General features: G+C 42.6%; 1 protein-coding gene across 4 annotated transcripts in view; it reads right to left on the bottom strand.

Annotated features, from left to right (window-relative positions):
• SLC12A4 (solute carrier family 12 member 4) overlaps window positions 1-8375 on the bottom strand; it is a 50139-nt gene extending 41764 nt beyond the window's left edge. For 3 of the 4 annotated variants that reach the window (XM_061344103.1, XM_061344104.1, XM_061344109.1), the window contains exon 1: window positions 8071-8375. In XM_061344103.1, coding sequence (XP_061200087.1) covers window positions 8071-8344 — 274 coding nt within the window. In that variant the 5' untranslated portion in view covers window positions 8345-8375. The remainder of the gene's footprint in view (window positions 1-8070) is intronic. The other variant, XM_061344106.1, reaches the window with a different exon arrangement.
• Window positions 8376-14569: the final 6194 nt, after the last annotated feature.

The raw sequence follows: 14569 nt of genomic DNA, 5'->3' as shown, positions 1-14569 counted from the left end.
AGTATTTATACTCCAGGGCATTAAAATTATGTTTTACTGCAGCAATCAGCAATTTAAAGTATGCAAGTGCAAGCTTAAACAAGTTTGCTCCCTTTAGGAGTTACTCTAACTCAGCAAATGAGCAGCTTCTAATGGCACACCATAAAAATCCTTTTTTCCCCTTTGACATATAAGTGAGAGGCAAAAGTTTGGATGTCTAACCTATTTCATGATCAGGAGGTATCTGTAATCATTGAACGGTGTTCTGACTCCCTCAAATGAGAAACTCAAGAAACTGCTGGCTACTGGTCAGAGATGAAAATCAAGGCTGGCAGTTAGACTGTAGAAAAAACCCCACACATACAGTTTTGTTCAGGCATAATTAGCTTGAACCTATACATAGTACAGCATGCCTTGCCTAAACACAGCTGCATCATCTTTCCTCTCCCAGAATCTTGTTATACAATCTCTGCTACAGTTCCCTGAAAACCAGTTTCCAACACCAGCTTATGGCTTTGATTCTCATTTTCAAAGTAACTGATGGATTACAACCTGGTAATATTATAGACCACATGCCAATCAATGGTAGAGTTGGGCTTCTAAAGCAACGTAGGTCACTTAGGTGGAACAGGAAGGAGGACGCAAATTCAGCATTCTGGATTCCAGGGGATGGACTTTGAAGCTTCCAGGGGACGTGAAGCAAACCCATAATCTGAATACCTCTGGAAATGCTGCTAAGTCTTGCAAATGTGCTTTCCGGTTGCCTGTCAGAGCACTGTGACCATTAATAAAAGGGTGGGAAGATGACCATCCCCTCACCAGTACCAGCAATCTCTTCCTTTGCCCCTGGCCCCCAGCTGCCCACCCCATCCTGGCACTGGCTTCTCATCTTCTTCTCAACAAATGCCATTTAATTTACATTTACAGGTCTTAGGCTGCCTCCGGCCAGCAAAGCATAGTTAACTTGGCAATACATCCAAGTTATCAACCTTCCACAATCATCCATAAGCTAATTGAGCCCAAGCTCTTTCTGGGCAATTAGCGATTTATTCTGCACATCGAACTGCACCACTGTGTCCTACGTAGCAGAATGAAGATCAAAAGATGAGTTAAAAAAAAAAAATTCAGCAAGTTCCTTTAATAGCAATGAAAGTGTTCAAAAAGAAACAAAAAGAACAAACCACGAGAAAAAAAAACAGAACCATTCTAACCTATACCTCTGTTGCTCAGACATGAATTTAACCCTGCTGGTAAGTAAAAAAAGTCTTCTTGTCTTCTTTTCCAGGCCAAACCAAATACCTACCACAAAATCTACAGTCCTATCACATGACCTGTGAGGAAAAAATACTACTCCTTTAACTGCAGTAACTTCTTTTTATGGTTCAGAAGTTTAACTCAGAAAACAATGCCTGAAATAAGAGCCATGAGGACAAATAGGCAGTAGAGAGCCTACAAAATAACCTCTGGGTAGGTGTGCAAAGGCTGGCAGAAGGGGACCTCTATCACACAGCAGTACACAAAATCCTATCACATCTAAAATCCAGAGAACTTTAACCCTACATACATTGTAAGAGCTGTATTTTTCTTGGTCACATAGACTTTTTATAGTTAACAACAGAAGATATTAAATGTTTGTCAAGTATTTGATTTTGCTAGAAAACTATTTTTTTTATGGTATTTTGTTATTTTGCTTGCTTAACAAGAAGGTATTGTTTGCTTGGCATTTACTACAGCAGCCACTGTGAAAGATGCATAGTTCTCTATGCATGACAAAATCCAAGTATACTGAAAGGAATCACCCAAAGAAGCTCAACTGAAAGAACAGCACTACTCATTGCTAAGGGATAACTTGGCACCATTTAAACAGACACCTATTGAAAACTAATAATTAAAGAGGCCTTACTAAATAAAAAATACTGAACTCTCTTATCTGAGAGAATAAAAGTCAGTACAACTAAAAGATTAAAAATTACTGATTCAAAGGTTACTGAGGACAATGAACCATCCCTAAAATGTAATTCCAATGGGCTTTATACCATGTTTAAAATTATGCATTTTTTTCTTCATAGTTCAGATCAAAATATTTAAAGAAAAACCCTGAACCACCAGGCTGAAGACATATATTTCTGATCAAATAACTCTTGCTCCCATATACTGGTGCCAATAGCAACTTTTCTGTAATATAAATCAGTCTGCACAACAAATTCTTTGTTACATCACAGTCAAGAATTAGCATAAATCCATAACTTGGTCTTGGAAGGGGAAGCTCACCATACACAGCTTTTATCTTCCTGTAGTACTGGGTCTCTCCCCATTCTGTTACATCCACTTAAGAAGAAAGCAGTGATCCCTAACTTTGATGTTTCTCAAGGTGGCTGTTGCACTTTAACTTCAGTGAACTGCATTTATTATGTTTGGCTACATTTCCTAGTCAATAAAGCTGCAAAGTACCTTAATCTCCATTCTACAGAGAACTTCAGAGCAAAAGCCGAATTTAAACTTTACATTGAAGAGCATCCAAAATGATTTTTGTTGCAGTGGGGAAAAGAAAGGAAATGCCATTATTTTCTTTAAGGAAATGAAACACTGAAGAAATTTGTAAAGGGATACTGAATAACACACAATTTTATATGTGAGAGGCATATACATTTCAAACACGGTATAAGAAGCCCCAAAATTTATTTTAATTTCTTTAGGAAAAAAATGCAGAGGTTGACTAAAACATAAAACTTCAGCATGTAAAAACACCCCAAACTTAGTCTCAAGAGAAGTTTGAAATGTGCACTTAGCAAAATGAACAATTAGGCAGAATTAGATGGAAAATCCCCTTCTTCTCATGTGCAATACCTGAGCCTTCTATACAGGTGCTCTCTGAAACAAAAAAAAATAAAAAATCAACAGCTACAGAACACCAGCAGAGGGTTGTTTGGTTAGGTGCTTTTTATCTTATCTTAGGTTTTTTGCAAAATAAAACCCCACAGATACATAGTTACAGGAGTTGCTTTCAGATCACTTATACATATCACAAAGTTCCTTCCCAGAGCTCTCCCAAATAACTGAATTACCACAGAACCCACAAAAAGGCCTGTGTTCTGTATTTAGTTGAGTCTCTCGGCTGCCAGCAGTTGGCACCACTGTCTTGATATCAGACAGCTGCAGCCTCTCCAGCTCTGTCTTAATCACTGCACAAATTAGAATAGGTATGAGAGACATGCTTAGCAAAAGTAACAGTTTATGCAGTGACATGAACTTACTTATTTTCCTAGACAAGCATTTTAATAGAAGGATTAAACCTGGAAACACTGCATGCTGCTAAAAAAGAAACGTATCCACCGTGGGCTCCACCAAAAAGACCTTCTCGGAGAAAGTACTTTGCTTACAAGCTATAAAGTATGCATCATCTCTTCTCAAGTGTCACAAGCATGTCACAAAGCACTTCTCCACTCTCATTTTTCACATACCTCTTACCTCTCCTTATCTGCAGCTAGGGTACACTTATCTATGCATCTGTATTATTGAAAAAGCATTCTGGAGTTTAGCACTGCTATCAGTGCTGTGCTAATCGCCAAGTGCACAAACAGGGGAAAAAAAAATAAAATAAAAATACAGGACTTCACAAGGATATCCCTGCTGTTGAGGCCCCTTTTGAGTTACAACCATTGCTGTGTATCCTACAAGTATCTCACACTTTATGGAACAGGAACAAATATTGACACGTTTAGTACTGACAGGATACCTTTAATATCTCCAAATCTACACATTAAACTTTACAGAGAGGAAAAACAGATGCCAAGCTTAACAGCTTAACAGAACAGGGAAAAAAAAAAAAAAAAAAAAAAGAAAAAGTTCTTTCCTCATTCAAAATGCAACTAATTTGAAGAAGATGCAGTCTCCACACCATTTTCAGCAAGACAATAATAAACAAATCACCAGAAAAGACAGTTCACTAGTATCAGTTGGTTTCTATTCTCAGGTTACTTTCTTTCCTCACAGACAATTCAGAGTTCCTTCTGCCCCAACTGTTCCCCAGGCTCACTCCTCCAGGACTTCTTTCTGCAGTTTTAAGGCAACATGAAAAATGCTGACACGTTTAGATGCTACAGATGTTATTCAAAAATATCCTGCTATGACTACTGTAACAGCATCATTTACCCACACTGCTGCTAGAAGTTCTTAAATTTAAGATAGTCTAAAATATATCTGCACACGTTTCTGTCACCCTGATTTAGCTGGAGCACCCAATTCAAATATATAACTAATCTTATCTCTGGACTTTGCCAAAACACATACATGTAAGAATGAAGTGCTTTAAAAACGAATTTTTGAATTATTTATGTATCCCCATTGAACGTATCATCAGACATATTTTATGTGACCTTTATTTCAAGCCTTGCAAAAGACTTAAAACCTCTACTGGTAAGTTACCACAAATTAAAAAGCAGTGAACCAGGAAGATGACTCAAGTAAAAGTACACTGCCATCACACCAGATGCCACCACGTCACATCTTCTCCTAAACAGCTTATTTTAAATGACAAGCATAATCTGTTGGTGTACAAGGGCTCTGAAGGTGCTGACACAAACTGTAAGCATGAGGAAAAGGTCTTCATATCTAGTTAGAAAACTCTGGGCTAAAAGGAAGCCATATGACAACTGGAACACAAACAGAGCAATTCCTTGGCAAAAACCAATGGTGGCTACTGACCAAAGCTGGTTAGTGACACCAAGCTGATTAGAGTCTCATTTCCACAAACAACAGTCAAAGGAAGACAAATAACTTCCCACAGGACACATGATATTGCCATACTTTGGTTAACAGAGTGCACCATCACTGTGGAGCTGAGATTCCTATTAAAGCAAAGCTTGGGGTTTTTAAGCTCTATTCAGGCCCCACTGCCCCTCTTCTTACCCTGTGCACCCAACCTAACATGCTGGCATTATTGCAAAGACTGAAGGGATGCCAAATTCACATTTCTCATCCCTGCCGATCCACAAAGCAGGGCTCACATGTTTATCATAGGATCACGGGATAATTCTTTGTACTTCTTTTTCTAAATGGAAGATGTCAAAATCTATTACAAGCAGTGGCAGTCAGTGGAATCTGCTTAGAAAATAAAGGCTGATTTTTTCACAAGCAAGCACTGGAGCTATCTGGGAAGGCTGAATTATTGCACACTGACTAATGTTTTATGGAAATGGTTGCCAAATTCTATTGCAGAATGGTTTCATGCCTGTAGTGTTTATATGACACCGTATCACTTGACATCTGACACCCTAAATAAAGCAAAATTGAGAGGAAAACATTAAAAAAACAGGCTATGACAAAGTCTGGAGAGAAAAAGTCAGTGAAATAAGAATCTGTCAGAATCATAAGCAACAGTCTAAGAGATTGTGCAAGGAGCACTGGACAACAAAGCCACTACTATGTACACTTTTACAGAGCAGCTACAAACAGTTACACTAGCATGATAGACCATACTCTAAAGGCCATTACCGAGTCATTTCAACCCATCTCAAGTAAAATCAGTTTAACTGAAGAAGTCTTTAAATAAAATTCTGAATGGCAAGCTGATAAAATCTTCCCTGGAGAAGACTCACCAGAACAACTGCAATCAATCCCTTATCCTGACTATGGCAGCACCACTCAATCGAACAGAAAGCCTGGACAATGGCACTGCTCAGGCGGCTCTGTGCGCATTCATGCATTGCCAATAAGAATTGTATGTACTTTGGTAGGGCCACAGCCTAGAACTCTAGAACTGTGCACTCAAGTCAAGCAAAGTTCACATTATCTGCAACCAGGGGCATCACCAACACCAACAAATCCCTCCATGAGCCCCATAATCAGCTGCCACAGAACACTCTGGAGGGTCACTTCCTTCCCTCCAGTCTGCAGGCTCCAGCCAGTGTTAAACAGCTGCCAGATACTGTTTTCAGAAGAAGCTTCCATCTCCACCATGTCATATTATCAATGTTTCCCAGCATGAGATGAGAGGTTATGGTACTCTGCAGAGGATGTAGAAAAAAGCACCAAAACCCAAAAGGTTTAACACATTGAAGTTCTGATTCCCCTCTATGGAGCCACAAACCCCAAGAAACCTAGGAAGAGGCAGAAAAGGGTCGTGCGGAAGAAGATGCTTGTCAGTACAGGTAGGCAAGACACCATACCTTTATAGGCACACCCTGAGGATATGAAACACTACTTAATTACTGTGAAAGTAAATTAAAAAATAGAAGGCAGTTATAGCTCAAACAGAAACAGAACTACCATATATTAATAGAGAAGTTACTAGATATTTATCAGTTCTAAAATAAAGAGACTAAGTTAACTTCCAGCAGCAGGGTTCTGTGCTATTCAGCAGTACTTAAGAGACCACAGCTTGCCAGATACTGACAGACTGTGACTGGGAGCTGAGCATCTTGAAGAGTGCTGTTCTCACACAGCCTGCAAGGAGTCTTATACCCAAATAGGCAGTTTCAGTAGACTTTCCTTGAATCCACCATGCCCATAGCTCCCACAAGGCACAAGTACAAACCCACTGCCAAAGCTAGTTAACGGAAAAGTACTCCACAAGGTCTCCAATCTGCTGAGATGGGTGAAAAACACCTGGTTACTTTCATACACATGAAGTATGTGTTAAGTAACCTGAGAGTAGAACCTTTTCTAAAATCAAGGGCCTGCACACACTTCAGGGCTAGAACCTCAAATTGTCTGTGATAACAGACCAATTGGGAAAAGCATCTACCTCTCATTATTCCAAAATGTCCATGCTAGAACGGAAACGAACTGGTATAATGAGCATTAGGCTTATGTAAGCTGTTTGGTATATGAAATCTAAAATTCCTTTGAAAACTATGCGAAGGAAGTGTGTGTGTGTAGGAGAAATGGTATATTGAAGATTGAAGCACAGATTCACAGAAAACTGAACAGGGTGGAAAGGCAGGAACTGGATCTTGATCTCATGACAGTTAGGTATTACTCAGAAAAATAACACTGCTGTCTTCCTTAAGGCAGGCCTGAGCAGTGCCGGCTCCCTTCAGGGATTACTGTGCAGGTATTATTTGCAGTCAGAAAAGTTTGACTGCACAGTCAAGGAAGAACAGGTCAGGTGTTTACTGCTTCTTCTGTTGCCTAGAGTCATGCATGATTTACAGAGGGCAACCCAGATTCATCAACTCAGCCTATGGGAAGATCCTCTTCCTAAAGGTTACAGAACCAGACATAACCAAGGCAGAAAAGAGAAACAGATCCCCATGGAGAGTTAAAACAACCCTTTACCAGAACTACTCCACTTTCCAAATCTATGTGTCCTTCATTTTCTCTCTAGAAACAGTTGCTGTATTTCAACTGATTTATAAAGACGCAGCAGAACACCAAGACAGTTTGCACACTGGTATTAGCTGCCTGATTAAAGAATGCACTTCTCACCATCCCAATCCCCTCCTACTTACGTGATCCTCTTCTGCAGTTGGAATAAATTAACCGCTAACAAAAAGCAGCTCTGCCTAGCAGGAGCGGTTGTGAAAGCCACACAGACACAACGGGCATGCTGTAAAATTGGAGGGCCCAGTCTGAGGGAGAGCCCTAGCTAGGCAGGCGGTTGTTAAGATGACATAAGAAAGAAAAGCAGCCACCTGCGATTCGTCTAATTTAACTGAATTCTCTGTCACCGGTTTATTTTTGTAGTGGAGCACTGAACCTATTGGAGCGTATCTCCTCACTCTCTTATCAGCTCCACAGGCTGCAGTTTGTAGGAGCAACGATAACGACCTTGGGGGGGGCCCCTCCCGGGCCCCGCTGCCCGCCGCACCCCGAGGTATCATCAACAAGTGCTGCGGGGCGGAGGGAATCCCAGGGCGCGTCCCGAGCGGGCCCGATTCGGCTCCTCTGCATCCCGAGGACTGCGCCGCCACCGCTCGGCCCGGGCCGATAGTGCTGGCAGTTACGGTCCCCGAGAGCCGCTACAAGAGCCCCTGCCTTTGTCTGCCGCGGCCGGCGGGAGCGGAGCGGCGCTGAGCAACCGGGCTCGTCCCGGGCTCTCCCCGAGAGCGGCCGATACCGCCTCCCCCAGCCCCGGCCGTGCCCGCTCACCGTCAGAGCTGACAGTGTCGTAGGAGTCTCCAGGGGCCGGAGCCGCGGCCGGCTCCCGGTAGTCCACCCAGCTGAGCCCTTCAACGCTGTCGTATTCGGCGCGGTGCTTGTCTTCCACCGGCACCACGGTGAAGTGCGGCATGGTTGGCGGGGCGGCGAAGGCTCCCCGCAGCACCACAGCGAGGCAGGCTGGATACGTCGCGGAGCCGGCGGCGCATTCCTGCCCCGTGCGGTCACTTCCTCTCAGGAAACCGCGCTCCTCAACTCCACCCATTCCCCTCCGAGCGCCGCGGCAGCGAGGAGCTGCAGCGGCGGCCGCCCCCAGCGCCGGCGGGCGGGCAGGCCGGGACCGCCCCACAGTGAGGGCCGGGCACAGGGAAGAGGGGGTGGGGGGGGGTCGCTCCTCCGGGCGGGCGCGCTCAGCAGCGGGGGCGCGGAGGAGGGGCCGGAGGCTGCGCGGCGGAGGGCGAGCCTTACTCCCGCAGTCATCGTGACAGGAGCTGAGCCCGGGGGCGGTGGGAGCAGGGCGGGAAGCGGAGGGGCGGACTCCCTTGCCGGCGCTGTCGGGCCGCCTCAGGGCGGAAATTTCCCTTCGCCGTGCCCCGCCATTTGCTGAGCCGGAGAGGTGCGAGGAGGCCTGTGGCCCTAGGAGCTGAGGGGGGGGTAATCCCCGGGGAGGCTGAGAGAGGCCGCATTGGGTGAAGTCGTTTCGGCTGGCGGTTGCCGCTGGAGGGTACTCTGTGCGCTTGCGTCAGCGGCCGGGTGGTCACGGACCCCTTGCAGGGGTGGTGTGAGGAGAACATGGGCAAGAGGGACCCTCCCGCGGGGCCAGGAGGGAGTGGGGCGAGGGAGCGGGGCGCAGCAATTACAAGTAATCGCAACCCCAGCAGACCGTTACACCCCGGGTTTGGGCTGACCAGCAACCGGTGGAAGGCACACCGGCTTCCCAAAGCGTGTGTATGTTTACGCAAGTTAGCATTAACTTCAGATGCGGCAGCTGTCCCCGCTTCCTGTGCCTGTGGCGGCAGCGGGGGTGGGGAGGGCGGATTCTGTGGTGCTCAGTGCCTTCTCTGCCTGCATGAAACCTTCAGAAGTAACGCGTCAAACGAGGCAAGGCTGAGGAAGCCAGCTGCACAAAAGGTGTGGGGGAGTGGGGGCAAAATTCTGGGCCATTTGGATGCAGGCTGGAGCCAAGCATATTTCCAGCTCTATGCAAAGCAAACAGTTGCTAGGGCAGCAGACTGCCCGGGCAGATGAACTGTGGCCTGCTGCTCAGGCAGGGCCTGGGAGCCAAGGCTGCATCATTGTTCTGTCCCACCAAGGATGCAGTGGGGTGAGCGCCTGGGTGTCAGGAGGGCCTCTCAACATCTTGGCCCCAAGGGAGCAAAATTCAATTTTGCTTCTGCATTTGAAAAAGCTGATGCCAGCAATGGGTATCTTTGTTTCATATACGTCCTTTGTTTCGTATATGGTAGTCTTCACATGGAGTTTAAACATGAATTAATGGTTGATAATGCTGTTTATTGTCTGTGTTTGAAAGCCAGCCTTGGAAGTAGAGGGATCCCTTTTCAATGTATTACATAATCATCAGAAAAAAACCCTAGAGAAGAGTTTGTGCATTTTGCCGTTAAATATCAACTCAAACTACTTCCGTAGATTTTTTTACTCGAGTACTCCTTTATCAAGAATTCTGTGTACGGTGACAAGTCAATCCAATACTGGTCTAAGTTTAGTTGTTGCATAGGAGGCTATGGGAGAACATAAAACTTGGACCAGAGGAAAAGGGTAACACCAGACACTTTCTGAACTTAGTCCTGCATTCTTGACACAGCAGCCACCAGGTCACTGGGAGAAAGAGGAATGTGTAATGAGCAGAAGAGAAACAAACAAGAGAGAGAATACTTTGTTCACAAGAAGTGAGTAGTAAGTCTACTTTTAATTAGTTGCGGTTTGAAATAAAAAGAAGGATCCATGCTGTGAAGTGGCTGCTGCCAAAGGGTGGTACAGGTCTCGGTTTGCTTAACACAAACTTGCTGGTAGACCACCTCTAGGGAAGCCAAAGGAATTACACCTCTTAGTAATGCTCAGACAGGTGGAAAGATTTAGTCTCCTGTGCTTTCCTGTAACCTACATTTTACTTTTGTCTCCCTGCTCTGTTAAACAGCAGTCATCTCCGTGTGGACGTACGCATCTCAATAACAGCCTCCTCAGTTTTGGAGGCTATAAATAAAAAGCCAGATTTCCCTCTATTCAAAACTCACAGTATCATTAAAATCTAGGGTGGCACATGGGTTGTTTTTTGCTTGTTTGTTTTGGCTTTTTTTTTTTTTTTGTTGGGTCGTGTCCCCCGCTCCCGTAACCCTAAAATGAGCACATTTGTAAATACGGTCACTGACATTTTACCAACAATTTCTTTGACCAAGTTAGGCCAATATTGATTATCTAGAAAGCATTTCTGTTAATCTTAGAAGTGTTAGTTCTGACAGACTGGGAACATCATGATGCATCTCTTAGTGTACTATCTTCAGCAATATTTTTTCCCTGGAGGAAAGTGTTGGCCAAAAAGTAGCATTTTCTCTTTAACTGTCTTTGCTTGAATTATGTTTCATTAGTATTTATAATAAGTATGACCTAATAAGTGGGAATTCACCAAGAAAACAGGAGAATTCAGTATTTATTAATGGGGCACAAAGAATTTTATAGAGAAAAAGAATGAGATGATAACTCACCCTTAAGCAAGTTAGCTCATACCTAGTCTTCTGTTGTCATCTTTCCTGTTTTCCACTTTGTAAAGCTTTTGAGTGGAAGTGTCTGGTCTAAGTAAACTGTCCTAGAAAAAGGAGACAGGGATTATAAAAAAGAAATCTCATGAGTTAATGTTTTTGGAGTCATGTTTATTCAGGAAAAAGAATTAAACTGGGCAGTTCCTTCTCATCTTGCTTTTGAAAGCAGGTCTGGCCAGGAGCCGTCTGTCTTGAGGTACCAAAAAAATGCATCTATGCCACCACAAAATGTTTTAATATCATGGAATCAATGGCAATGAAATTGTACCCCACGAGGGGAAAAAAAAATAAATATAATTAAGCTCTTGCACATATACCAGCAACTCCCCTCTCTGGAATGGAAACTATATCCAAATTCCTTAGGAGAGAATTTAGCCCTAGGAAACTATTCAAGTTTATCGAAGCAAAAATATTTCTTTTGTCTAAAGACAATGGTTCTTTACTGACTTGTGGAAAGCCCATGTTTAAAGATAAGAATTTATCTACCCGTATCAACTTTGTTGTTTAGCAACTGGTTTGTAAGAGAACCGAAATTTCAACCTGGGTGACTGACTTTTGTTTGTTGTTTGTTCCCCACCTCCCTAGTATGAATACTGATTGTTACTTTGAGTAGCCATTGTAAGCTTAGAAGTTGTCTGATACAAATATGAGGTTGAAATTATCTATAGTACTACAGTATTTATCTGAGACAATTTTACCTGAGAACCACATTACTGTCTAATGGGGATGAAAATAATTAGCTGTTTCTACAAAGCTAGATGGAATTTGGGATTATGATTTCGTATGGGTACAGACTGGTCAGTGAAAACAAAGAGCAGAGAGAGTAATGTTAATGTCTTTTTTTTTCTCTGCCTCTGCACACCACATATCCCCACCCCCAACAGAGAAAAACTGCACTTCTAAATAAACAAACGTCTTGTGGTTTCACTGTGAAAAACATTAAGACCAACTTAGCAGAATCAAGGCTTGCTAGATGAGAAAAGGCTTGAATTGTCGGTACGCTAGTGTACAGTAACAGCAGCAGTGAAATTAGCAGTCTAAACATTAGAAAATTTATGATCTGTCTGATACGCAGCCAGGAGCTGCTTTTAAAATGGTTTGTAACATACAAATCATGGAAGACACAGTTCAGTTCTTAATTAGTAAGCTGCTGGGTATTTGTGAACTACCTTAAGTGAGTATAAGCTTCTAGCTGAAAGGTCAGTATGCTTTCACAGTAAACAATTATGCCATGTGACTCAAAGAAAAAGATTGTGTGAGAAACTCTTAAATCTAGAAGAGCAGTTTGATAAATGCTGAAGAGTCTTATACAAATCCTTAGGGCAGGCACGCAAAGCCAAGTTTGCTTGAACACTTCTTATTATGGGGGGCAACACTCAAGCATTCAAACAAAGATAGCTTGGCTTTTACAGCCCAGCACAAGATGGTGACTGCACGCTGTATCAGCTGTCTCAGAAATAGACTTGACTTACATGTGCAGGGTGTTTCATCCCTTCTTTAGCAGACAGCAGTTCACAAGTTCTCGTGATGCTCCTACAGTCATCCTAGGAGAAAGCGAACATAGAATTAATATCAGCTTTAGAGATCACTTCTAAGGGTATAGTAGAGGGAACAGGCTGCCTCAGCCCTCACAAAGGGATCACACATCAGAAAGGCCTTATAAATGAGCTTTTGAGTAATTATTTGCTTATAGGCTTGAAAGATACGATAAAACCTCCATGAAACAACAAAATGTGACACTTCTTCAACCGCTTGGTAAAACATGATTTGCCGTTTGTTTAGGAATAGGATGACCCAGTATCTGAAACTGTTTGAGGACAGCTTTTCTTACCTTCCCTTCCCGAATGTCGTGAAGGGATGGCTAATTTTAGACAAACTAGTTTACTTTTTCTAACTAGAAAAATAAAGGCCAAGCAAAAAGTATCATTCTCAGAATTTTTTTCTATTCATCTGTAAAATTGCATTGCCACTAACAGTGTTTGGAGCTCTTCATAATAACATGATACCTCAAAAAGCTTTGTAGAAAGTTTAAATTAGCTTTCTGTAAAGGAAGCTTTGAAATGCCTCATTGGTGGAATAACCTGCCCAGTTACCGCTGTTGCTAACTAATGTTTATGTCCCCGGTCAGAACACGTCTTGCTTAGGATACACTGCCCTGAAAGCCTAAGAGATAACACCCAAAATGTGTTTATCCAAAATACATGAAACTTGAGTGGAATACTTGTATTCTGATGGTTTAGATACAGTTATATTGTATCTCTGCTATTATTGCAGACCAATATAATGCTTCTCTCCTCTGTGTCAGTGGAACAATCTATGAGCTTACACTTTGAAACCATGAGACATTTCTAAACCATATGACATGAAAAGTATTTCCAAGATATCCTGGATTAGCAAGTTAGTAGCAGGGTAGTGTCCCAGAAAAAAAAAAAAAATAAAAAAAATGTTCCAGTTAGAACAGAAGTAGGATTTGCAGATTTATAGGCAGCATAGATCTAACAAAGTAAAAAAAAACCTCTGGGAAACTGAAACCCTGCTCAGTTATCTCCCATACAGTTAGGCACAAAGCCCTGATACCTGAAAAGTAAAAATACTTGCAAGTTTTGAAGCCAGCATGTTTGTAAAAACATGAATACAGATATTTAAAACTCTGTAAATAAAAAAGATGGGATTGGCACGGCAGTGGATCTGTAAATATTACTTACTGTTTTCAAAGATTTTTTTTTCTCACTGGAGTGGAACCTGGGTGACAAATAGCTCAGAGCTGACCACTGGAAAAAAAATAACAAAGCAAAAATTGCCACTGCCACGGTACAACTTCCCTGGACGTCAGCCTTGGCAGAAATTATGCAAGTTCATGACCAGTAGTGAACTTGTTTTCAGCACATTCCTGCTTCCCCACATCCGAGGATCACACCAGCTTTGTGGACAAAGCAGGCAGGAAACTGGCAACCTGGCTGTAAAGGTTTCTCGCTGACAACGATCGGGATCTACTTCACTGGTGACAAAGACAAGCAGTGCTGAAAGAGGTCCTTTGGAGAGGACCGCAGTGCGTACTTCCACATGTAAAGAATTTGGAACAGAGTAGTAAGAGCCTGTGGGAGATGCGATGTGCAATCTCCCATATGCCGTTTCCTGGAAAAAAGAAAAAAAATAAGGCAAGGAAGGGTCACTTTACACTTACATGGCAGCTCGTACGCTAACTGCAACTGCAAATTTTGCTCCTGTTGTGAAAAACATGTCACAGCTTAGACATTAAATGACCACAAGAGGACGCAATGGCGCTACTTATCTTCGAAATCAATTTACCTCAAATGTCTGCCTCACTTCTAAAATTACTCAAAATTGTATTTGATATGTGGATAGCTATTTCTACAAAGATACCTTAGTTTCATCTTTAGGCACTGACAGGTTACTAAGTCTTAGACATTTTCTCCCCCCCTCAACCAGATTCTGTAAATTCAAATAAGAACTAGATCAGAGTTTTCTCCACTAACTTGTTAAACATTACAGTTTAGTCTTAATTTACAATTAATATGCTGAAACAAATGCCACTTAGTGGTTTGTTGTGGTCTGTTTTTAAGAAAGGGCTCAAAGAAGAAACTGAGCATAGGCCTAGACAAGATTCTTTAGATGCTGAGTTTAACTACAGGAGGACACTCAGGAAAATTAATCCAAATGGACTTTTCAAAGCTGTATTGAACTTTTTTCCAAAT

This window comes from Neopsephotus bourkii, unplaced genomic scaffold (genome assembly GCF_033783945.1).
Source record: "Neopsephotus bourkii isolate Nb327-2 ecotype Australia unplaced genomic scaffold, CSIRO-AGI_Nbou_v1 NB_1863, whole genome shotgun sequence".
In the NCBI taxonomy this organism is placed as follows: Eukaryota; Metazoa; Chordata; class Aves; order Psittaciformes; family Psittacidae; genus Neopsephotus; species Neopsephotus bourkii.
This window is presented reverse-complemented; position numbering and strand designations above follow the sequence as displayed.